This window comes from Dipodomys spectabilis, unplaced genomic scaffold (assembly GCF_019054845.1).
Source record: "Dipodomys spectabilis isolate Male_0828 unplaced genomic scaffold, ASM1905484v1 ptg000073l, whole genome shotgun sequence".
Classification (NCBI taxonomy): Eukaryota; Metazoa; Chordata; class Mammalia; order Rodentia; family Heteromyidae; genus Dipodomys; species Dipodomys spectabilis.
In genome coordinates, this window is record NW_024870750.1 from 2823785 (window position 1) to 2850435 (window position 26651).

A 26651-nucleotide genomic window follows, 5' to 3' on the forward strand; every position below is an offset into this window, starting at 1 on the left:
ATAAATAAAATGGTTTATATATACCATGGAGTATTTTTCAGCTATAAAGAAACAGTTGTGTCATTTGCAGAAAATTGGTGGAACTGGAGACCATTATATTAAATGAGTCAAGACAAACATTTTCACTCATACAGAATGTAGATCATAAAAAAAAAGAGACGTTGTTGGGAAGGAGGTAGAGGAGCTAACCAAATGTGGAATATGAAAGCCAGACTCATGTTTTCTTTCATATGCAGAATCTATACCTTAAATTAAAAAGGCCATCCCTTTTTTGGGGGGAGGGGAGGGGAGGTAGAAGGAAGGATGAAAAAGTGATGGAAGTGAATAACAAGTATGTTATGTGCAAGTATGGAAGTAGAATAATGAAACCACTACTAAAATTGAAGAGGGTAGGCTGTGAAACTTGTAAGTCATATAAATTTTAAGGTATGCCTCCAGTCATTTATGTGCCTTGTTTTTTCAAGTCACCAATACAGTGAGCGCCTGAATAATCAAGGCCTCTGATAGTGGAAATATTTTGGTTTTGCTAATGAGACGGCCAATACTCAAAAGTGCTTAAGTGAGTTTTAAAAAGTATGCCACAGTGGTGCTCCTGAACCCAGGCCTCCAGAATTTCTATGTTTATGTTTTTCATTTGTTTTATTATTATTGTCATAAGTTATTTTTTGAGACAATGTCTGATTATATAGGCTAGGCTGGCCTTGAACTTACAATCCTGCCTCAGCCTCCAGAGTGAGAGCTGGGAATGCAGGCATTCACCTTGCCTGGGTAGATCTAGTTTTGCCACCACACACAGATTTCAGCTATAAGTCTGAGGATAGAGCCAAATATATTTAATTCTTTTGGATAAATCAACTTTAATGACTCCTAGTAAATTATTTAAATACAGTTGTTTTATTCAGCATACAATTTAAATGCTCTCAAAATGTTTAATAGGCCTAATTTATAAAATCCATTAAAGGATTTTGGATTCTATAGATTTTTCTAACATCTAATTGATTTCCAATACTTAGGTCTGGAATATTGAAAGTCTTTTTCAGAACAGACTTGTATTTTCTTATCCTGTGCAAGTTGAAATTAATAATCTTATTACATAATTCACTTATATTTAATTTTAAAATTACTAAATATTTTGCTGACATATGTAAATTCATTTTACTTTGTTAAATTCTAAGTAAGGCCATAGAAATACTTTTGTAAGGAGAAAAAAAGTTTCTGGGGAAAACCACCTTGATTATTCAAGTGTGAAGTCTAATTAAAATGTGTAAGGATATGTAACTGTGTAAAGATATAGAAAATCAGAGCATAATATTTTCCTCAGTACTAAGTCTGTAAAGATGTGAATAAAACATTTTATATGGCGCTATGTTGATATATATGTTTATATATTATGTATGATAATATGTTGTGTTTTTTTTTTTTTAGTGGACCTTTTTTCTGATGGCTAAAAAGTTGCTTGAAGTATCTCAGCTTAGTGATACAATATTAAATGATTGGGTTGGTCTATAAAACTGGCTTCTGAAAGAGTAGGATGCTAATGTTCAAAGTCCTGAGTCTTTTTATCTTTCTTTTTCTTTTTTTCTTTTTTTTGGTCAGTTGTGGGGCTTGAACTCTGGGCATGGGCGCTGTCCCTCAGCTCTTCAGCTCAAGGTGAGCGCTCTACCACTTGAGCCACAATGCCACTTTTGGCTTTTTCTTTTTATGTGGTGCTGAGGAGTTGAACCCAGGGCCTCATGCATGTGAGGCAAGCACTCTACCACTGAGCCACCTTCCCAGCCCCAACCTGAGTTTTTTTATCCAGAGAATAGGCCAGGGATCACAAGCATACTGTAAAAGAAAAACTTCAATATTTTCCTACTCATAAGAATGAGGTTATCAGATGCCTGTGGGAAAAAAAATTGTACTAGAGTCAAAATAAATATTACGCAAATGAATGAACTGATGCAGGATGCTTTTAAGGTTCACAACAAGAAAGAAGCTCTGACTTAAAAAGCATCTGAAGTATCACAGATGACTAGACGATTTCTATTTCTCTGTTTTCCTCCCTCCTTTCCTCTCTTTACATCCTTTTTAATGTCCTTTAAGTCTTAAGATCACAAATGATTATTTTTGGCCATGAAATAACAGCTCTGTTCAATGATTCATGAAACAGAAATAAGGAGTAGGCACCTTTGCTAGACCTTGAGACAACAGAAGCCCCTGAATGGTTCATGTGGGTCTCACACATTTGCCTTGAAAGATAGGTAGCAAGAAGCTGCCTATCTTCCTTCTCCAAGTGGATAATATGGTTGGCGTTTGTTGGAGCAGTTTGACTTTTGATTAATTTCTAACTACATATGAGCCTCATCTTAAAAAAAAACCTGAAGGGCATAACTGAATAAAGTACCAGCTATGTATTTGGATACTTGAAGAGAAGGATGCTTGAGATTTAATCTTGAATTTTTTTTTGGTTCCATGTCTGAGCAAAGCTCCTGGAAAATGGATCTGTATGCTGGACAGACTTGTGAACTACATAGCACAAACACTGTGGGAGCGATGGAAATGTTTGCCAGTGTTAAAGGAGATGTTTGAATTCTCATCCAGAATACACCATGACACCTACTATGTGCCAGACATTGAACCTGGCAGAAGAAAGCAATCACTCTGTTCCTGCAGTATCAAATCATCTGTGAGGTACAAGATGGCAGAAGTCTAAGGAAGGAAAAAGAAAATGGTAATGCTTTGAAGAAGACAGCAGTCTCCACATTCTAATAGGAAGCTTGGGAACATTTAAGTATTCCAATGCCTGGTGAGTCAGAACTACAGAAGGTAAATCTTGAAAGATTTATTAGGAAGCAAGAGAGAAATCTTCCTAATAAATACTTTAAAACTGGACAATGAATGTAATGCACGTGTTTGTATCTCTTCAACAGATCATAACCAGTATTTTGTAGCATCTCTCTGTGCCTCTTAAAAACAAACAAACGGGCTGGGAAAGTGGTTCAGTGGTAGAGTGCTTGCCTTGTATGCATGAGGTCTTGGGTTCGATTCCTCAGTACCCCATGAGCAGAAAAGCCGGAAGTGGCGCTGTGGCTCAAGTGGTAGAGCGCTAGCCTTGAGCTGAAGAGCTGAGGTACAGCGTCCAGGCCCAGAGTTCAGCCCCCATGACTGACAACAAACAAACAAACACACACACAAAAACAAACCAAACTCTAATTGGCATTCATTGTTAAGTGCTAAGGATTTGATATTTCCATGTATGTGTGCCAGTGTTAGGGAAGGTAGCTCCATGACAAGACAAAGATCCTCTTACATAGTTGTCTCCCTTCACAAATGAGGGTCTTAATCTTGTCTGCTCCTGGGCGTGCTAATGGATGGCCTTCAGCGGAGGAGAGTTACTTGGCTCAGTGAAATGCCCCTTCTCAGAGTAGCCTATATTCAAAACCTTGTTAATGCGGATGTGTACAGGCTCAACTGCACCACCACTATTTAGAATGGCAATCCCAGGACCAGGAGTCCTCATGGGTTTGCTGAGCCTGCACTGCACTACATCTCAGTTCAGCTTCCCTCTGCTCAAATCTGTCTCCTGACAGTATTTCCTGAAAAGCTTCCTGCATGCTGGTTTTCCTGACAAAGTCTGCCTCCCAAGGAACAGACTTCCATGTCTTCACGAATAAGAGAAATAAGAGAATATTTCGCGAAAATAATAGAATAGCTTTAATAGCCAACTTTTATATTTTCTTTATTCAGGGAGGATGGGATATAAGAGGGATGTGTCAGGAAAAGCAGAACCACAGCTTGGATTTAGATTTAGGGAGGTTTCAATGAAAGTGCTCAACACTACCAAAATTACGTCTTAGAGTAAAATGCAATGCTTCAAGAGTCAGATTTAGGTGCAAATCATGTCTGACTTGGGATTGGAAAGGGATAACTTAGAAGGGATTTGGAGCTAGAATATAAGGGAGAGAGCACAGGAAGGGGTGTCATTGTCCTAAAAGAAATGTACTCATTATTCTCATCTGATTTATGAAACGGTAACTCCTCTGTACATAAATTATTATTATTTTTTAGTTTGGGGGTTTGAACTCAGGGTCTGGGCACTGTTCCTGAGCCTTTTTGCTCAAAGCTAGCGCTCTACCACTTTGCACCACAGCCCCACTTCTGGTTTTCTGGTGGTTAATTGGAGATAAGAGTCTCACAAACTTTCCTGCCCAGGCTGGCTTTGAACCATGATCCTCAGATCTCAGCTTCTGAGTAGCTAGGATTACAGGTGAGAGCCACGGGCACCTGGCTGTACATCACCTTTATAATGACAATAAAAAGAATATAAAGGGATATTAAAAGCTTAGTTTAATTAATTGGAGATGAATATATTTAGAAGCCTTTTCTAAACAAGTTCTGCCTTCCGCCTGTTAACCAAAGTATTAACTAAAAACAACTATACAAACACCATTGATGCATTCACAAATATTAGGCAGTATGATGCAAGTAGGAAGGATGACTTAAGAGATTCTTTTTTTGCAGAGCAGTTTTCTTCCTTGGGTTTGTATTTAGATGGCTATTTTTAATTTTTTACATTGGGGTATCTCAGATTGTTTTTTAGTGAGATGATATATTAACTGCAGGATTTTGACCCCAAATTACTACTATAAAACACGAATATAGAGGGAAGCACAAAATGTTGAGGCTTATCAAGCATCTTAGATAGTGGTTAATTAAATGGACTTTGACATAGAAAGCTTTGAGTTCAAACCACTTAAAAGCTACATGATCCTGGAGATCTTAATCGAAGAGTATTAGTAGTCTTAACTGCAATATTAAAAGAATAATAATTGTCCTTACTTCATAGGGAAATAGAGTTGAGTAAATGAAACAGTGCAAATAACATATTTAGAAGAGGACCTGACCCAGAGTATGGGTTTAATATGTATGAGTTGCTTTCATTAGTAGTAGTAGTAGTAATGGAAAGTATTAGCATTTCTAGTCCAAAAATTAAAAATCAAGAACTTGTTATTTTAACCTAAACCTAAACATTATGCTAATTTCTAAGTCAGGAATTGGGCACGAAGAACTGTGGGTACAAGATCATCTTTACAATGAATGTGAGCAAGCTGTGAGCAGACCTTCAGCTGACGTGGTTACCCCTCACACTTGGTCTGAGACCTGTTGTCTGACAAGAAGGGCTGCTTTTCTTAGTGAAGAGCTCTAAGATCCTAGATAATACCCTGTTCCACCTGGATTGAGTTACTGATGTTCCTTACATGGTGCTTTTTCCCAGGCTAGCGGCTGACTATTCACTTATTTATGGAAATTAAATCTTTGCTCTTACATTGAGTCTATCTTCAGAGTTGGCACTTCTTTTTTTTTTTTTTTTTTGATTATTCTTTTTTTTTTTTTAATTTTATTTTATTTTATTTGAGAACATACTGTACAGAGGGGTTACAATTACATGGGCAGGATAATGCATACATTTCTTACCAAGCATTGCAGCCTCCTCCTTTGTTTACCCTTCACCTCCCTTCCCAGCCTCCCCCCTCCCTCCCGATTTGGCACTTCTTTAATAAAGCTTTTATAAACTTCCAATATATGACTGAATGTACACATTAAAAACTTTACATTTTGAAGAAATTTCAATTTTATGAAAGAATGGCTGTTGTGTTTCTTTTCTTTTTCTTTCCTTCTCTCTCTCTTTCTTTCATTCTCCTCCCTCCCTCCCTCCTTCCTCCCTCCTTTCTTTTTCTTTCTCTTTCTTTCTTTCTTTCTCTCTCTCTCTCTCTCTCCTTCCTTCCTTCCTTTCTTTCTTTCTGTCTGTCTGTCTGTCTTTCTGTCATGCTGGTCTGGTGCTTGAACTCAAAAAGCCTAGATGCTGTTCCCTGAGCTGTTTTTGCTCAAGGACAGTAGTGCCCTACCACTTGAGCCACAATTCCCATTCCAGCTTTGTTTGTTTTGTTCTAGTGAAGATAACAGTCTCACAGATTTTCCTGCCCTGTCTGACATCAAACTGGGATTCTCAGATTTTAGCCTCCTGAGTAGCTAGGATTACAAGTGTGAGCCACCAACACCCAGCTATTCTCTCTGCTTCTAGTTATGGCTTTTAGAACCATCTTTACAAGCTGTAGACATGACCCATTGCCCCTCAATGCTTCAATGTGTATTTCCTAAAAATGTTCTGTTACATAATCATAAAACATTAATATTGAACTATTACTAGTACCTAATATATTCTACAAATTCCATTAAAATGTTACCATTTATCCCAGGAATATCCTTTGTAAGTGCAGAATCCAGTCTAACATCATGGGTTGTATTTATTGTCACTTCTTTTTAGTCTTCATTCCAGAATAGTTTCTAAGGTTATCCTTATCATTTTTATTCTGTAAAATATTCCTCAGTTTGGTCTTGTTTTCATGATTAGATTCAGTTTATACATTTCTGGTAAGAATACTACAGAAATGATATATTCTCAGTGCATAATATCAAGAGCCACATGGTTTTAATTTTATTTTTGTTAGAGTCTCACTAAGTAGTTTAGGCTGGTCTCAAACTTGTGACTCTGCTTCCTTAGCCTCCCAAGTCCTGAGATCGCAAGCAAGGTTCCTTACATTTTGGAGAGAGATGCATTGAGATTGTGTAAAAAAATCATGCTCCTGATCAAATTTTGCCCATCAGTTTTAGCATCTATTAATGATTTATGACTGAATTATTTTTACTATGATAATTGTCAAATGGTAATTTTCTAACTTCCTAAATGATTATTTTCTGATTATCCAAATGATTATTATTTTGCAGTCTCATAAGGTAGAGCTTTCCTTTTTTCCTACAAATATTTGCACATGTATTTATTATGTAAATATGAACCAATAAATTTCTATTCACTGTGTATTATTATTTATAAAATGGCTTCCTGTGCTTTCTACATGTCCCCATCATTTTTTGAGTGCTTATCAGAAGGACAAGAAGATGTTTTAGGCTCATCTGCCATATTCTGGGAATCAGTCATTTCTCCAAAGAGCCTTGACTTCTTTTAGTTGAGATTACTATTTAGAAACTATTCCTATTCAGTGCGCTTGTTTCTATTGACATCACTTGCATATATGCACACATACATCTGTGTCTCTGTGAATGTGTGTGTGTGTGTGTGAGTGTGTGTATCCAAAAACCATGAATTCAGCCAGGTTCTAGTGGCTTGTATCATGCTTGTATCATGCATGTAAGTCTGGCTACTCAGGAAGATGAGATCTAGAGGATCTCAGTTTGAGGCCAGCCCTGGGAGAAAACTTGGGTAGAGGCCATCTCCAAAGTAATCATCACAAAGCGTGTCTGGAGGTGTGGATTTTTGGTAGAGTAGTAACCTAGCAAGCATGAGGCCCCAAGTTCAAACCCTAGTACCACCAAAAATAAAGTCCCCTCCCACAAATCCACACTGATTCTTTTCTCTTTCTTTTCTTGCCAGTCCTGGGACTTGAATTCTGGGTCTAGGCACTGTCCCTGAGCTTCTTTTGCTCAAGGCTAACACTTTACCACTTGAGCCACAGCGCCACTTCCGCTTTTTCTGTGTATGTGGTACTGAGCAATGGAACCCAGGGCTTCATGAATGCGAGGCAAGCACTCTACTACCACTAAGCCACATTCCCAGCCCTACCTTTCAATCCAAATCCAACTCCACAGTGTTTATGCTAGCTGCTTGTTTTTTCAAAATCTTAAGGCTTTTTTTCTTCTTGATTTTTTTTGTTATTATAAAGGTGATGTACAAAATGGTTACAATTACATAAGCCAGGTAATGAGTACATTTCTTTTGGAACAATGTCACTCTTTCCCTTGCTGTCTCCCAGGTTTTCCTTCCATCCCCACCCACAAGTTGGATAGTTCATTTTAAACATAGTATCCAGTGAGTACCACTGCTGCATTTGTGTCACCCTTTCCTAGTTTCTTTTATATTTGTAACTTCTTTCTCCAAACCTTAAAAACTCTGGCTCCCATTGTCCTCAGTACATTGGGTTAGGTGGCTAGTGGTCCTGTCTTAACCATGTTAGCCATCTCTGTGGCCAGCCCCATGGACTATGCAAGTTATCAGCCAGTATTTTGGCCTTGACTAATGAGAATGAATGTGGAAGACAGACCAAGTCAAACAAGGCAGATGATTATATCTTGGGCTTATTCTTATAATCAGAGGTTGATAAAATACCTTATTGAAGCCATTAAAGTTAACCATTTCATTCCATAATGGGCAGATTTGCATATCTTCATGAAAGTCATGTGCAGTATTGCAGTATCACTCAATTTATATTTCTTAAATTGTACTCATTTTTGATCATGTCCTTTTTTTTTTTTTGTCAGTTGTGGGCCTGAACTCTGAGCCTGGGCGGTGTCCCTCAGCTCTTCAGCTCAAGGCTAGCACTCTACCACTTGAGCCATAGCGTCACTTCCGACTTTTTCTGCTTATGTGGTGCTGAGGAATCGGACCGAGGGCCTCATGTATGCGAGACAAGCACTCTACCACCGAGCCGCCTTCCCAGCCTCTCATGTCCAATTTTTGTAAAACATTTCCATGTACTTTAATGTCCTGGCTGGAAGTATTATCTATTGCATAGAGTCCTTAAAGCCTTATTCATGTGAATAACTTTGAGTTTGCTTCACCAGTTTATATTTTTATGGTCATCAAAATTTGCTTGCCCTAGCAATTCTGATTCAGTAGCTCTGGGGAATACCTACATTTTAATGACATGTCTAGGAGGTTCCTGAACAGTATTCTGGGCATTTCCATGAGAGACACCAAATTAGCATGTGTTTACTTGAGTCTAGAAGAGTCTTGAAGCTGTAAGCAATCATTCCTAGTGACAGTTGAAGTGGCTATTATAACCCATATAGGCTTTCATAAGCAAGCAAATCAGTGTGTTCGATACCTAGCTATCAACACTTGCAATGAGAAGACAAATGTGTCAGTGTGTTAAACACTCATGTGTCAAGGCTGAGTTAGTATGTTTTGAAGAGGTAATGGCAAAGCCAGAGAGTTCTGAAAAACCAGGCAGAACTGCAGCAAAATGCTCCCTGTGGACCCTCCCCACCCCCTACCCCCCACCCTCACCTAGTTGCCACTGACAGCCTAGCCTGCAGAAGGGTGAGCAAGATTTGGGCTTGGTTGGTTAATGTTCTTAAGGAAGATTGAGAAGTGACTAGTGACAGACCAAAGACACAAGCTACATATTTCCTAGTAAAGTCTGATGGAACAAGGACAAATGACTGAGTAAATTATATTCTTCAACAGAAAGAAAGCAACTCTCAAGTCAGTATTTATTTAATCAGCTCCCTGGAGTGCATTCACAGAGACTATTGTACTCAATCATAAATCACCTGGCAGGGGGCCTTATCATCACAAGTCACAGATAAGGAAAGAGAGTTGAGAGTGAAGTTTACAGGCAATGATGACAATGATGCAGCTACTAAGTGGCCATGAAAACTCGCAGTCTTTGGCTTTAAATTCAGCGTTTGTGCAGTGAAACTTACAGTAGTATCTTTTACTTTGTTTGTCCTCCCAGGAGGATGGTATTCTGGAAAACAGACACTGTCATGCCTGAAAGTGTAAAGCCAGCAGACCTGTGACTTTATATCTAATGACAGCAGGGCCACTTTTGCAAAGGCATTGTCTTCGCCTCCCCACATCATGTTATTTGCATGCATGGTACTTTCTTATTTTATTTCACAGAATTTGGTCTAGTTGATAGGCAAACATCTGTGTGTGACTACTGGGTTAATGAACGTCTCTCATTAAACTATAAAAACTATGGGATAAAGGAATGTATTTGGTTTTGCTCATTTCTTTCTGTACTTTGCACATTATCTGATATGTAAGAAGTTGTTGAAAGGATAAATAATGATAAGAGAAATTTAAAAGGACACAGGAAGAAAACTGTGGCCAAATTTGTCTCAAATAGAATGAGACCTTGGGGGAAAAATCCAAGGCAAATACAAAACCTTCACCTTTTCTTTCTGTAAAAATGTATCCTCTTTCTCTATTCTCTTCTCTCCTCTATTTTCCCCTCCTTTCCTGACTCTCTTTCCCCATTTTTTTGGGGGGGGGGTCTGGTCGTGGGACCTGAACTCTGGGCCTGGGCACTGTCCCTCAGCTCTTCAGCTCAAGGCCAGCGTTCTACCACTTGAGCCACAACTCTACTTCCGGCTTTTTTCTTTTTGCTTATGTGGTGGTGAGGAATCGAACCCAGGCCTCATGCATGCAAGGCAAGCACTCTACTACTGAGCCACCTTCCCAGCCCCTCTTTCCCCATTTTTTAAAACTATAAACCTCTTTTATCTCAATAAACTATTCCACATTGGGAATTTAAAAAATGGAAAGCACTTTTTTTGCAGTGTTGTTGTGCTCCTGGGGCTTGAACTCAGTTCCTGGTCACTATCCGTCACTGTGCTTTTATGCTCAAGGTTAGCACTCTACCACTTGAGCCACCACTCCATTTCCAGCTTTTTGGCAGTCTCACAAACTTTCCTGATCAGGCTGGTTTTGAACCATTTTCCTCAGGTATCAGTCTCCTAAGTGGTGAGGATTACAAGTGTAACCACCAGCGCCTGGCTTGAAAGTCATTCTTTTGAAGGTTGAGCTTCAGACCATTTGAGGTCCTTTGGTAAAAGTCTGAAATAAAGTAACTCTCCTAAAGCCTCCTAGAACTTTCATTTGTAATGACTTTCACATGTTTCTGATTCTCTCAGTTTTACTTAGAAAGTTTTAATAGAAACTTTAAAGCCATACAGAAAAAAATAGTATTGTAAACTTTATGGACTCATCGCCCAATTTTAATAATTAATACGTTACAAAACTTGTTTCCTCTCATCTCCTTCCACTGTGTTGGCAGCGATGCTGAAGTTATTTAAAGTACATGCCAGCATCATATCATGTTACTTATAAATAGTTCAGTATCTCTAACAAACAGGCTTTTAAAAAGCACAACCCAATGCCATTTTGACTCTTAAGGATAATTCACTCACATAGTTTTAATATTACATAATTTCTTACCATGCTCATTTTTTCCCATTGTTAAAAATCATTGGAAAATGTTCGAATTGGCCCTACATGGCATGGTTCCTAAGTCTCTTTAATAAGTAATTTTTCAAAATAGCATATATGTATCAGAGAAACAGGATCATTTATTTCATACAATATTCTTTCTTTCATATTTGACTGATTGCCTTCTTGCCCAACATTTCCTTCTGAAAATATAAATTGACCACATACTAGTTCTATTAGACCTTTTAGGAATTCAGTGTGACATTTCAATGCAGGTAAACAGTGTGCAGTGATCTGTTCTGGATAATTATATCCATCACCTTAAACATTTCTCCTCTTCCTACTGGGAATATTCATCTCTATTAGCTATTTTTTTTTGGCAGGGGGTGGGGGAATGGACAGACTTGGGCCCTGTTCCTGAGCTCATTCACCCAAGGCTAGCACTTTACCACCTTAAGACACATCATAGTCCCACTTCCAGTTTTCTGGTGGTTAATTGGAGGTAAGAGTCTCATGGACTTTCCTGTCCTGGCTGGCTTCCAACCATGATCCTCATATCTCAGCTTCCTAAGTAGCAAGGATTAACCCCCCAATGCCCGGCCTATTAGCTATTTTGAAATACACAATTAATTCAATTTGTTCTTTCTTTCTCCCAAATTTCCTGAAAATTAGTAGCTAGATTTCTAGACCTGAATAGATTTATATTTGCTCTCTTTGGTAAGAACACCTTCTAGGTGGTTCTGTGGACTCATTCATTCATCTCATCAGGCAACCTAGGATGTCCAGCACTCCATTTTTAAGATTGGTTAAAATTATGGGAGACAATTCTCCATGGGGTTTTTGCATTTATCTCTATTTTGCCAGAAGAGTGTTCTAAGTTTACTTTATCTTTCTTATCTTTTCATGGGTATTTGTGTAGTAAACAGTTACGGCATGAAATATTAGAATTCTCTAAGCTCAGAGTTCCTTTCCTCAAATACAATCCACTATGTGGATTGTACATCTTTGTGTTGCTCTGTTAAAATTGAGGCTCCTGGAACTAGAAAAAAGTGCTGAAACTTGTAACTAACTACTATTGATCTGAGTAGTAAACTGTCTTCAGTCTCTGCATTAGTCTGTGTGTGTCTGTGTGTGTGTATGTGTGTATAGTATGTGTGTAATATTCTTATTTGCCTGCTTGTCTGTCTATCTATCTAATCATCCATCCAACTAACAACTATCTATACCTGAGTAAAACATAGTATTTGCAGATATAAGATACCATTGTGGAATCCCTCTGAGTAATATGCAGTGTCAGGAAGTTGAAACATGTCTGGACTCTGGGGTATGATATAAGTAGGACAGGGGTAGATGATCAGAAAGGGGAAAGGAGGATGAATAATCTATGTACACATGTGAAAATGGAACACAGAAACACAATGAGACTAGGAAATTTGAGGGAGGAAGGAAGGAGAAGGAGAGAGGGAATAAATTTATTCAAGATGTATTGTACCCATAAATGAAAACACCCTTGAAAAATAATAAAGAAAATACACACACACACACATACACCCCCACACACATGATATTGTTAACATCAGTATCACAGTGGTGTATTTGTTATAATTGGTGACCTATACTCATATGCCATTATCACTCAGTCTGTAGTTTACATTAGGTTTACTTTTGGTAGTGTAAATGTTATGGGCTTGACAATATATAATATGTGCACCATTGTAGTGTCACACTACCCCAGGTCCTGTGCTCTGCTCATTTCTCCTCCCTGTCAGCCCCTGACAGCCACTAATTTTAAAAAATTGTCTTTATGGTCGTATAATTGTATAATTGCAATCACATAGTATTGTAACCTTTTCAGATTGACTTCTTTCACTTAAAAATATGCATTTAAATTTCTTACACATTTCTTCATGGCTTACTAGCTCACTTCTTTATAGTGCTTAATAATATTCCATTGTCTGGGTATACAGTTTATCCATTCACCCACTGTGAGACACCTTGGCAGCTTCCACATGTTGGCAATTATTAATAAATCCATTATGCATATCTGTATAGAGTTTTGATGTGGACATAGATTTTCAGTTCAATTGGGTAAATACCAAGGACTATAATTACTTGTATGATGTGTCTGTTAAGGTCTTTTGCCAGTTTTTATAATTAGATTGCTTACTTCTTTGGTGGGAATAAGAATAGTTGTTAATGTTTCAGTTTGTTTAGATTTTTTTTTCTCCTGTTAGTACTAAGCTCCTTACATGTCAGATTGGAAACTGGAACTATCATAATTGCTTTTAACTTTTTAAAATGTAATCTTATTTTGAATTATGGAACACATTTCTGTCAGTTCAAATCTTTTACCTACTATATTAAATTTCACCACTACTTGAAGTAGAAGCTGAAAGTGGTGTCTCACCTTGCATTAATTCCGATGACTTGTGAGGCATAGGTAGGAGGATTGGGGTCCAAGGCCAGCCTGAACAAAAATGCAAGACTCTAACAAATAACCAAAGTGAAAATGGGTTGTAATGTAGCTCAAGTGGTTGAGTATGTGCCTAGCAAGTGTAAGACTCCGAGTTCAAATCCCAGTGCTACTAAAACACACACACACACACACACACACACACACACACACACACACACACTAAAAACTTGAAGTGATATAATCATACCACCTGTTCATTTATTCAACACATGTCTGTGGAGCACCCAAATAAGCCTTGTTGTGCTGCATCCACAGTGCTGAAAACACCTGCCAGAAGCAGGAGTATCTTCACGGAGTATATATTTTAGTGGGCCATGGGACACATGAGTGTCTTGACCCTCTCTGAGGCTCTCCCCTTCTCTCCCAAACACATGCACACTACAAATATATTTTAGTTTCTCATCTGTGACCAGATACAGTATGTTTCTGTTCAGGCTTTAGTTTTAATTTATTTTTATTTTTAAAATTGTGCTTGGTGGCTCACTTGGTAGGTAAGCATTCTACCATTTGCGCCCAGCCTCCAGTCTCCTTGTGCATTTGGTTTGTTCTCAGGCTAGCCTGGGCTACAATCTTCCTAGTTGTACTTCCCCATTTTGCTGGGAATGACAGACACATGCCTCCCCGCCCCCACTCCTCCCAGCTTTTGTGCTCCCCACGGCCCCCTCACAGCTGTCTGCCATAACAAGTGTCTGCCATAACACTCAGCTATTGGTTGAGATGTAATTTCTCAAACTTTTATACCTGGGCTGATCTCGAACCTTGATTTTCAGATCTCTGCCTCCCAAGTAGCTAGGATTACAGGTACAAGCCACCACACCTGGATATTTTTGCTGACAATAAATATTTGAGTTAAAAAATTTATGATGGCAATTACTTTTCAGGTTTATTCCGTGTGTGTGTGTGTGTGTGTCTGTCCGTCTGTCTGTCTGTCTGTCTTCCTCAAACTTGAACTCAGAGCCTAGATATTGTCTCTGATTTTTTTGTGCTCAATGCTAGCACTCTACTACTCCTCCCACAGTTCTACTTTTGGCTTTTTAGTTCTTAATTGGAGATAAAAGTCTCACAGACTTTCCTGTCTGGACTGACTTAAACTGCAATCCTCAGATCTCAGTCTCCAGAGTAGTTAGGATTACAGGCATGAACCACCAGCACCAGGTTGCCTTTTGCTGTTTTATGTTTTTAAATACATAGCTAACCCACAAATGTGTCTTATCTCACACTCATGCTCCCCCATTCAATCCTTCTCTGGCTGCTTTCCACTGCTAGCATGAGGAGAGGGAGGATGTTCTTAGCTGCCAGCCTCATTCATCCTGGGATAAGGGAGGGGAAACCAAGGTTGAAGTCAGGCTCTTCTGCCTATCTCCATTCCCATTTACCTGGGACCAGAATGGTCAGAAAACCTCTGTATTGGCTCCTGTGCCCTGGCCCCTGTTCCAAAGGTCAGCAGTAAGTGAGAATCAATCTACTGGGCTGGGAATGTGGCTTGTAGAGTCCTTGCCTAGCATGTGTGAAGCCCTGGATTCCATTCCTCAATACTACATAAACAGAAAAAACCAGAAATGGCACTGTGGTTCAAGTGGTAGGGTGCTATTCTTGAGCAAAAGAAGCTCAGGGGGGCTGGGAAGGTAGCTCAGTGGTAGAGTGCTTGCCTTGCATGCATGAGGCCCTGGGTTCAATTCCTCAGTATCACATAAGCAGAAAAAGCTGGAAGTGGCACTGTGGCTCAAGTGGTAGAGTGCTAGCCTTGAGTGAAGAGCTGAGGGACAGCATCCATGCCCAGAGTTCAGGCACCAGGACCAATAAAGAAGAAGGAGGGGGAGGGGGAGGGGGAGGGGGGAGGGGGGGAGGGGGAGGGGGGGGGAGGAGGAGGAGGAGGAGGAGGAGGAGGAGGAGGAGGAGGAGGAGGAGGAGGAGGAGGAGGAGGAGGAGGAGGAGGAGGAGGAGGAGGAGGAGGAGGAGGAGGAGGAGGAGGAGGAGGAGGAGGAGGAGGAGGAGGAGGAGGAGGAGGAGGAGGAGGAGGAGGAGGAGGAGGAGGAGGAGGAGGGAGGTAGACTAGACTGCTATCACAGGACACTGGGTGCTGCCCACAGCTGAGTGCTGTTTTTTGAGGCAGTCCACTCAGAATTTTACATAGTCATGTCACATCATGTATTTCTGTGGGTTTTACCAGTTAGACTAAGAAACAGTGGCAGAAACAGGTACTTTTAATTTAAAGATTTCTGAATTTTGTCATTAAAATAATCAGTATCTATTCACACTAACCCTTATCCAGGCCCTTGAATCTCCATATCATTTTGCTAATGGTCTGTTTAATTATCATCACCATACATGTCAATGTATGATAGTTCTTTTTGTGGTAAGATTTATATTCACTTTTATTATTATGTTTAAATTTTTGCTTCTTAAGTACTGGTACAAAGGAATTGCCATTCAACAAAGTAGTATATAAATACAGTAGTATATAAATGCAGTGCCTCTTGATCAATGCCAGCCCTTCCTTCATTCTCTCCTATCCCTCCAAACTCCACTCCATTTTCTTAATTTTGTAGAAGTTGCACTGTTTTATAATGGCATTCCCCCTTCCTCTCTTCATCAGTCTGCCCCCTTCCTTTGACACCTTCCCTCCATTCCTGGTGTTTATTTTGTCCTGTGAGTTAGCCTTTCTAAGGAATTGCATCATTTGAGTTCTCCGGAGTCTACTATATTTTGGTTAATACACTTATGTACACGTGTATATACCCCCCTGAAGTATATAGTTATATATGCATAAATGACAGCTTCTAATGTGTGATGGTTCATATTGGCCAATCGTTAGTGACTTGTTTTTATAAATTAAAAACACGTTCAGAGCCGGGCGCTGGTGGCTCACGCCTGTAATCCTAGCTACTCAGGAGGCTGAGATCTGAGGATCGCAGTTCAAACCCAGCCCGGGCAGGAGAGACCGTGAGACTCTTATCTCCAATAAACCACCAGAAAACCGGAAGTGGTGCTGTAGCTCAAGTGGTAGAGCGCTTGCCTTGAGCTGAAGAGCTGAGAGGGACAGCGCCCAGGCCCAGAGTTCAATCCCCACAACTTACAAAAAAAAAAAAAAAACACGTTCAGCTTACTTGCATCTGTGCTAATATTTTAAATCAGTTTTATATTAGATTAATTTGTTAGCATAAAATCAGATGATTGCAAAGAATTTCTAAAGCACCCTAGTTTTACCCTTTCCCTATCCAGCCATTCTGCTACTCTGCCATCTCTGATTATATAGACAGGCATTTTATATTCCAGTGTTTGTGGGAAAAGATTTCACCTACAGTTCCAGAGTAATCCAACAGATTCTGCACAAAAAGTAGGAATAGTGAAAGGTTAAAAATGCAGCTGAGGAAGGGATAATAAATTTGGGGGATAAATTCTGCTTTCAGAATTCAGTGCCCAATGCATCTTCCCTTGACACCTTCACAGCCTACCCTGGGTGACATTACTGTGGAATGGCTGGGCATGGCTTTATGGACCTGCTCCTAATTACTCTACTCGACATTAGATCTTACTATAAAGGCTTGGTATTTTCTCTTATAGCCTATACTTAGGATTACCTGTGAAACAATATGTCAGGAAAGCAGTGATAAACTAGGTAATAAGAGCTTTGCAGATAGTAATGGGGGGAAATGGAGGCAGTTCAGAACACAAATAAGAGCTAGACCTGCATACCTGCTGTCTGAGAAAGGGTAATGGGAATACCCAGCTGTGGAGATCCCATGCAAGAGAGACAGGGATGCGAGAATTCTGAGTGTATTTGAATCCAGAAGTGACGGAAATACTTCGAACAGGTAAAAAGTGGACAGTAATGGACATGGAAACTTCAGAGCTAGAGTTACAGAAAAAGCATGTTGTGCCTTAGGATATCTTGAGATCTCCCATATGATTAAGAAACCTAGGGTTTATTCTTGACCATTTGTCCTTGAGCATTCATAGATTTCTGTTGCAGAAATGCTGAGAAATAGTTTGCAAACACAGTTGATTTAAAAAGTATTTCCATATACCTATTTAATTCCATTATTAATACTAAGAAGTTTTCCAGTTGTTTCCTTTGAGTAGTCTAAATACATAAAATCATGCTGTCTGTGAACCATGATAAATTTGTTTCCACAATTCCACAGTTATATACCTCTGGCTTTTGTTTCATATCTTGTTGCATAGACCAGATTTCTAAAACCTCACATAATGCACACAGGTACTTATTTTTATTTTTAACTTTTTGTTTTTGTTTTTTTTTTTTGGGGGGGGGGGTCCGGTCGTGGGCCCTGAACTCTGGGCCTGGGCGCTGTCCCTCAGCTCTTCAGCTCAAGGCTAGCGCTCTACCACTTGAGCCACAGTGCCACTTCCGGCTTTTTTCTTTTTTCTTATGTGGTGCTGAGGAATCGAACCCAGGGCCTTGAGCATGCAAGGCAAGCGCTCTACCACTGAGCCACCTTCCCAGCCCTTTATTTTTTAACTTAAATGTGAATATACTGGTAGTTTGGTATATACCTTGTAGTTATGTGTTAAGATATTGCCTAAGCAACTTACATGTGTTAGCTAATTTCTGTCCCAACACATTGTGAGGCAAGCCTACCTTTATCTCCGTTTTCACAGTGTGGATGCTGGCCAAATAGGTTAAATGACTTGTTTCAAAAAGGAAGCAGCGGAGCTGAGATGTGATCTCTTACTTTCATGTCTGGTGGCTTTACCTCTGGCCAATTGTACCATGTATGTTTGTCATCTAGCTTTCTGGGTGTGTGGGGGGGGGGGGCGGGGAATAAAACCCCTGATTTGCTCATTTTTGTAGCATCAAGACTCCCACTATGGCTGACAAGGCATTCCTAAGCATGAAGAGAATCTCACAAGAGGGGTTGGGAATGTGGCTTAGTGGTAGAGTGCTTACCTAGCATGTATGAAGCCCTGGGTTCGATTCCTCAGTACCACATAAACAGAAAAGGCCAGAAGTGGAGATGTGGCTCAAGTGGTAGAGTACTAGCGTTGAGCTAAAGAAGCTCAGGGACAGTGCCCAGGCCTAGAGTTCAAACCCCAAGACTGGAGAGGGGGGGAAGGGAAGAGAGAGGGGGGAAGATCTCACAATTGTACTTTGTATCTGCAACTGGCCACTCAAGCAGATTCCACAATACCACAACTTCTAAGGTTGCACCAAAAGGCAAGAAGGTGATTACCACCTAAGATAGCCAGTAATTGTTATCGTCTAGTTTTAAGGAAGGGAAATCAGCTGGATCTGGCCCAAGTAGAAAGTAGCATTTGCTATAAGGATACAGTCTGAGAAGGGGAGGGCAGCAGGGCACAGGGAAGGGCTGGGATGAGGAACTGATGTGACCTGGGACTTCAATGTCCCTCCTAGACTCGCTCTCTACTGCAGGTCAGTTCTGTGCTTCTCTGGCTTGTGTGGCAGAACACTTCCACCGATCACTACAGAGACGGAAGCCCTTCTGATGGTCTCAGGAGGTCCAAGGTCAGCCCAAGGTCAGCCATGGTCCTGTGACTTTAGAATGTTCTCCTTTGTTTATGATGGAGAGGTCAATCTCAATGAGAACCTCCCTCCCCCTATCTCCTATGGCCTCCTCCCATCTGGCCATAACCACCTTTGTGATCTGATCACATCCCTGTTTGCTCCTTCCTGCTGCTGTTTGGCTGTGCTTTGCTCCCCAGTGGTTTGTGTGCTGGAAGCTGGGTCCCCAATGTGTTGGTATTGAAGTGGTGGAAGTTGATTAGGAAAGTGATTGGATCATGAGGACGCAGTCCCTAGAGGGAATTAATGTAGTTTTGTGGGACCCCAGTTAGTTTCTACAAAAGTGAGTTCTACAAAGAACTTTAAGGGATAGGTTAGGGATGGTCAAGTTATTAAAGATCTGAATTTACATCTCATTTTAAAGGAAATAGTTTTTATCCAAGTATAGAATAAACAATAGCACAATTGAAAGCGATTCAGTTCAGTAAGCCTGGCTCCTGAATCTCTCCAGCTTTGTGTCTCAGCATGTGAACTCTTCTGCTCCTGTGCCTACCTCCATGTCACCATGTTGCAATGAAGCCAGGGGTCAGGAGGGGGGAGGGGGGAGGGGGGCGGTCCTCCCCAGAAGCCCAATTAGTGGTGTTGTCAAATCTGGGACTTGTAGTCTACAAAAATGTGACCTGAATAAACCTCTTTAAAATAAAGCACCCAGCCTCAGATAGTTTGTTATAGCCATAGGAAACTAATTGAACAGAGATTCATTTGTTCGCTCTGTCATTTTAGCCTTCTTGTCGGGCCTTTGAAAATTATAATCTCATTGTTACCTCAGGACTCTTGCTCATGGCTCCTTTGATGTCTGGAAGCTGATTTTTATCTATCTTCTTATTGTTCACTCCCTGACTGCATCCTGTTGTTTTTTTTTTTCTTTAATGAGTTCCTTCTTGAGCATCCTTTTCCAAACAATTTACTGCATTTGTACTTATCCTTTGCTAGCTTTACTTTTCTTCCTAATGGTTAAAATCACTTGGAATTACATTCATATACTTGACTTTCTGATCATTTTCTCTCTACTGGAATGTAATCCATAGGCATAAAGACTTTATCCTAGTTTTGGCTATATTTTTAGCATGGATACTCAAAAGTTTATTGAGTGGAAGATTAAATGAATTGCAGATTTACTAGGAGGTATATACCTAAAAATGAGCCTTAACTTCAGTTTTCATTTTTTGAAAGTTGTAGCAAAAATTTATTTTAGTATAACAGTTAAAGTAGAGAGAAGTAGAAAAACAAAGAAAAACATCTCCTGTTCCCTTCACAAGAAGTTTTCACCTGTAGCTTTTATGTTGTGAGGTAAGCAAATACATGCAATCATATCATCTAGCAACTCTTAATACTTAAACAATCCCTCCACCCTCAAAACACAGGTAACTTTTAAGATTTCCTTTTGCCAGGTCATGCCTTTCTAGCTACTAATCCTGCTTTTCTACTCATTCATGAAGAGGTCCAGATCATCACCATTTCAAAGAAAGCAGATTTAGATAGCCCCTACCATATCTGCTAGCCTTGTAACATATGTTAGTATTTATATTCTCTATATTGTTTATTACTTGAATAAGATAGTGTTTCTTTCAAAAGGAAATATAATTCAGATTTTTGATAGCCTAACATTCCTTAACTTACTCTTTAGTATACTTCTCACAAACCCACTGATAGTACAGTAAGTTAGTGAGGTTTTGTTCTTCATTCAAGACAGGAAATTGTTAATATTAATAGAATCTGATGATCAATATACTTCCATGGTAAGAAAGGCATCAGCACAGAGTTGGTGTTCTGTGTTCTACTTTGAAAGGTTCTGTTTTAGTAGCAAAAGCTACCCATTTGTTTACAAGTCTACCAATTCTTGTAAAAGTCATCTTTAGTTAAATCTTAACTCAGTAGCTCAGAATTATCATCAAGATAAAGTCAGGAGTCAGGTGCTAGTGGCTCTTACCTGTAATCCTAGCTACTCAGGAGGCTGGGATCTGAAGATTTAGGGTCAGTCTGGGCATGAAAGTCTGTGAAACTTTTTTTCCTCCTTGTCAGTTAGGGGCCTGAACTCAGGGCCTGGGCACTGTCCCTGAGCCACAGTGCCATTTCCAGTTTTCTGGTAGTTAATTGGAGATAAGAGTCTCATGGACTTTCCTGCCCAGGCTGGCTTTGAACCATGATCCTCAGATCTCAGCCCTCTGAATAGCTAGGATTACAGGTATAAGGCACTGGAGAAGGGCTCATGGGACTCTTCTCCAATTTAACACCAAAAGAAGCCAGAAGTGGAGCTGTGGCTCAAGTGGTAGAGTGCTATCCTTGAGAACAAAAGCTCAGGTGTTACACTCAGGCACAAAAACAAACAAGAAAACCTACCTTACCTTAGAAGTTGTTGCTTTTAGAGAGAAGTTGGCATGTTCTGGCAAAGTAGAATATTTATAGGTGCTAATGCTGTGATTTTCAAACTTAAGAGTGGTTTAGGTTTACCTGGAAGCTAAAATCCCTAGCTAACTAAACAAAAAACAATCTATCAGCCCCATGTCAACACCCCTCCTCTACTGTCAATGTGAGCGCCCACAAATCTTGACTGTTATTAGTTTTTGATCATTCAACAGGGGTGCTACCTGTCACCAGCAGTGAGCACTGTTGTTTTCAGCCCTAGATGCAGTATGCAACTCTATTTTGTCTGGGATGGAGCTGTGCGGGTGGACTAGGGAATGCTTTCCCTGCTACTCTTAGCCCAGACAGGGAAGATGTTACGTTTTTGCCTACTTTCTCATCTCCAGTTTTCAGGGGGCCTTTAACCTTTTCCTGTGTCCACAATTCAGCTGTCAGTTAATTTGGAATAATGAAGCTGGTGTGTTGGAAATAAAATTGAGGAGAGGAGGGACAAGCCCCTGGCTCCCAGCAATCCATTTTTGGTAAACAATTGTCTAGCCTGAAGGGAAATTTTGCTGGGTGAATGTGGAAAGTTACTAAAAAAAAAAAAAAATCTTTCCGTGCCTCAGTTTCCTCATCTGCAAAATGTTAACGGTATTAATACTGACCCACAAAACCTGATGTGAGGATTAAATATGTAAAGCATTTGAAGAGTGCCTGACACACATAGGTAGTTATTGTACACAAAGGCAGTTATTATGATCATAATTTATCCATGTCTAGTTCTTGAATTTATTAACAGGTGAGGAAGAGTTCTACACAAAGGAAGCAAATAACAAAAGAATTCTGACTGGTTGTCTTGCAATTAGTTTTGAGAAATATATTGAGCTATGGAATCTTCATTGGTATATATGTATAGCTTCTGTACCCTACAGCAGTGTTTAATTTAGGTCATCTATTTAAGAGGTACAAATTTTGAAAATATCCCTTTCTGGGCTGTACAACCACCCTTGTATATATAAGACTATTGAGAAATGATAGAAATGCGTGGGAGCCACTGCATAGCAGGGAAGAAACAAGTGCTTCTCTAATTGACTAGTTAATTCAGCACATTAATGAATGAATGCAGCAAACATTTAATAATAAACTCAGTGCCAGATGTTGTGCTAGGAAATAGAGATACCACAGGGAGAAGGTGCTATGCATGCCCTCATGAAGCTCACAGTCCACTGAGTTTGGAGATGAGGGCTTTATCTAATTTAATTGACAAAGCAGAGCTGTGAAGGCTGATTTGGTTCTCCTAACTTCAATGTTTGGGAGTTTCCCATTGCACTTTAAAGGCTTGTAGATCCACCATAATAGATGAGGACGCAAGGGATGGTTTGGATTCATTTTTCTTCTCAAGGGCCTGACTGAAGGCTAACTGGTTAAGCACTTTATTTATTCATTCAGTGCAAATAAGCTTATTGCCTGGCACACACACAAAATGAAACAGCACATTTTAAAAAATTAAAATGCAACAGAAATTGATGAGGTCATTTTAGTACCATTAGGTAGTTAAAAATTCCTTCATACCTGCCCAAGCCAGGATAGCCTAATTGCCCTGCATAGTCAGAAGAAACTTTCCTTTTCATCCCCTGGCAGTTCAAACTTTTCATCTCCGCAGGGACTTGTCTGAACTGACTAAATGTCAAATTCACATAGTGTTTTCTTCTTTTTTTTTTTATTTTTGGAAGTTTCTTATTGAAGACTTAAAAGGGTGTTTTTGTTTTGCTTTGCTTTAAAGTTTTACTAAATCCTTGAAAACTTCTGGATGGCTTAAAATTATTTTTCCATTTAGCTTTTTGTTTTGTTTTTGCTTGTTTGTTTGCCAGTCCTAGGGCTTGGACTTAGGGGCCTGGGTACTATCTTTTAACTTTTTTGCTCAAGGCTGTGATTCTACCAGTTGAGCCACAGCTCTATTTCTTCCTTTTTGGTAGCTAATTGGAAATGATTGTCAGGACTAGTTTTCAGTCTCACTCCTCAGTTCTCAGCCTCCTGAGTAGTTTAGGACTATAGGCATGAGCAAGCAGTGCTTCATTTAGGATTTTTTGTTGTTGTTGTTGCTGCTGATGTTCTGTTTGTTTTTTTCAGTCATGAGGCTTGAACTCAGGGCCTGTGCACTTAGCTTTTTTTGCTCAAGGCTAGTGCTCTACCAAATTGAGCCACAGTACCACTTCCAGTTTTCTGGTGGTTGATTGGAGATAAGAGTTACATAGACTTTCCTGCCTGGGCTGGCTTTGAACCATGGTCTCAGATCTCAGCCTCCTGAGTAGCTAGGATTACAGGCATGAGCCACCAGTGCCTAACTCTATTCAGTTTTTAAAAAACTCTAAAATCTACTTTATAATCTGAGAAGTATTAATATTTTGAGTTTTAATTCACAATAGCCTGATATGCCAGACATTATTCCACATCTTTTTTTTAGGTTTTTCTGTTATGTAAAACTTATGAAAATGTGGCCTAAGTGAGCTGAGTACTTAGCATAGCATCACTGACTTTTCTTTAAAACAACACTTTATTTATATCAATATATATTTGTATTTGTATTATTTGTTTTATAGGTTCTAATTTATTCTTAAAAGTATGGTGTAGTGAAGGGTCTGAAAATGGATGCCAATGTGCCCTTGTATAGACCCTTTTCATTGGCTAGCATCCGGCACACAGCTTGCTTCCACAAAATAGGATGTGGCAGAAGTGTAGAGTCGGTTGTCTGACTAGAGATTGGCAGAGTTTGTTAGTTAGAGGCTTGGGCAGGTATGCAGGAAATTTCACTACCCTGTCATGGAGACGTTTGTGAAGAGGCATGGAGAGCTGGCAGGGTGCAGTTGGCACCATATCCTGATCGGGCTTTCAAAGGACTACAGATCTAGTCACTATCTGATTTCAACTACATGACAGATGTGCAGAGACTAGCAGAAGAGCCACTTTGCTGGCCCAACCACACACAGAATGGTGAGGAAGAAAATGATGGTTGTTTCAGCCCTTCAGTGTGGAGGCGGTTCTACAGCCAAGGTGAGCAGCGGGTGTGATACCCACTGTGATCCCCATAGTTTACCAGAGTGAATCACTTTGAGATTCATATGCTAACTTGAAGGAGTTTAGTTTTCACCAGAAAACCTAGCTTTCAATACCCTCACTATTTGGGGAGAGTGAGTGGCATTCTTATTCTTGGTCAAAAAACTCATCATAAAGTAGGATTTTCTCGGTCCTAGTTCTCACAAGAGCGCGTGGTTTTGTCTCATCTTTCTCCAGCTCATCTGAGTCTGAGCTCCAACTGTCCCAGAGGCGCTGTCTCCCAGCCTCTTTTTCATGGAGCCATGTTTCCATTTTGCCATTTTGTTGGTGATAATACTCATTTCTTGCTTGATAGTCCAAAAGTTCTGTATCATGAGAATTTCCTATGAAAGATGAGAAGGTCTTTTAATTTGATTTTTTCTAACAATGATTGTTTTATTACATGCCTAGATTTTTATGAACACAGAAGAATCTGCTTGATATTTTTATATATTCCAGCTAAACGTTTTTCAGTTGTTACTTTTACAAAGTGGAATACCCTGAATATCACAAGACTAGTAGAATATATATCTATATCCCCAACCCATCCACAATGTTTTGCCACAATGTTGCTTTCAGATGAACCACTCAAAAATTAATTGCAGGTACTCCTAAATACATTGCTATAATCTTTCAAGAATGAAGACTTTTTTTCTTACATAATTACAATACAACCTTACATTTAGGAAATACAACACTGGTAGAATATATGCTCATAGAGGATCCATATTCAAATATCTATGATTATTCCAGCAATACTTTTTATGACTACTTCTTGTTTGCTTGCAGTTGATCTTTTAGGTCCTGGGTCCAATCTTGAATTATCTATTGCATCTTTTCCTTTTTGTATCTCTTCAAAGCTATGTATGCATGTACATACATATATGTAAGCATGCAGGTATGTGTCTAATGTGCTGGTTAATTAGAGATGAGTCTCTCAAACTGTTCTGCTCAGGCTGGCTTCAAACCTCAATCTTCCAGGTCTCATTCTCTGAGTAGCTAGGATTACAGATGTTAGCCACCAGTGCCCAGCATTATATTTTTCATTAGAGGATACCTGTTTGTTTTTTGCTGTGGAATTTGATTTACTTTAGCTTTTTATTTAAGAAGTGCCCACCATCCTTTTAGAGTCTACAGAACAATGAGTGTGTTACTGCAGACCATTCCCTCTGAAGGGTCTTAAATAAATGCAATCTCATTTTAGTGAGAAGAATTAAAATTGCCCTCTCTCATGCTAGCAAAATCTTCCCTTTCTAAGCTCATTTTGTCATGTGTATTCATGCACAGAGTTATTAAAAAGAAAAGGTTTCTCATAAAGTTTGGGTGTTGAGAACTTTCAAAGGTTATTAAGTTCATCTATGTTGGATTAATCCTCAAAATCACTCAGAAAAATTTTCAACTGTAAGATAACACCTCCTCCCACCAATCCCCAGAGATTCTGATTCAGGAAGATGAAGTTGGGACTGGTTCCCCAATGAGTTGCTGTTTATGACCTGTTTGTACCTGTTGACATAGCCATACCTCCCTGTCTCCAGCAGGACTTGACTCCTGAATGAGCTACTCTTTCTGCCCCCTTGACCCCCTGAGAGATCAAAGGCAAAGGATTATGTAGGCCAATGTCTGAAAGCTGCTTCCACATCCATCCAGAACTTCCAGAGTATAGATTTTTCGTAAAGGATCAAGAGCCATTTAAAGGTGAAGAGTCACTGCTTTTCAGATCTGTAGGCTTTCCTAAGGTGGTGGGCCTAGAGCCTCGAGTCATCCGCATCCTGATGAAGCTGTAAGTGAGTAGATAAAAACAATTCTGGTCTTGAATCCTGCCTCTGTCACAGAGGTGATGGTAACTCCTACCTTCCATGCTGCATAGGAGTTGAGGGGACCACAGTACTGGCTTATAATGAGCACTCAACAAACCATAGCTGGATTGTTAGGAAGGCTCAGGAGAGCAAAAGAAAACTCCCGTCTCCACATGCCATAGTCTCTCCTGGGCCACTCCAAACCTGGGGTATCTGCCAAATCCTTTGCCAGTATTGGTCTTCTAGGCATGCTGTCACGTGATGACTGTCAGTGCCTAACTTTTGCAGAGGCCCTTTCCTTGGTGGTTTTGACAGTATTTTTTCAATTATGAAAGTTGTTTGTATTTATGACTACAAAATAGATCTCATTCTGAGACTTGAAAGCGTTGGGTGAAATGGATATCC

The 26651-nt window shown here is 39.8% G+C and overlaps 1 protein-coding gene and 1 long non-coding RNA gene across 5 annotated transcripts in view; one reads left to right on the forward strand and one right to left on the reverse strand.

Annotated features, from left to right (window-relative positions):
* LOC122110061 lies at window positions 1-24045 on the forward strand. Its single transcript, XR_006147806.1, has 3 exons — window positions 1-12; window positions 6256-6266; window positions 23958-24045. It is a non-coding gene; the product is annotated as an uncharacterized LOC122110061 (long non-coding RNA).
* Window positions 23652-26651, reverse strand: part of Ccdc198 (coiled-coil domain containing 198) — an 18704-nt gene continuing 15704 nt past the window's right edge. For all 4 annotated transcript variants that reach the window (XM_042682560.1, XM_042682561.1, XM_042682559.1 and 1 more), the window contains one exon: window positions 23652-24794. In XM_042682560.1, the coding sequence (XP_042538494.1) occupies window positions 24559-24794 (236 nt within the window). In that variant the 3' untranslated portion in view covers window positions 23652-24558. The remainder of the gene's footprint in view (window positions 24795-26651) is intronic.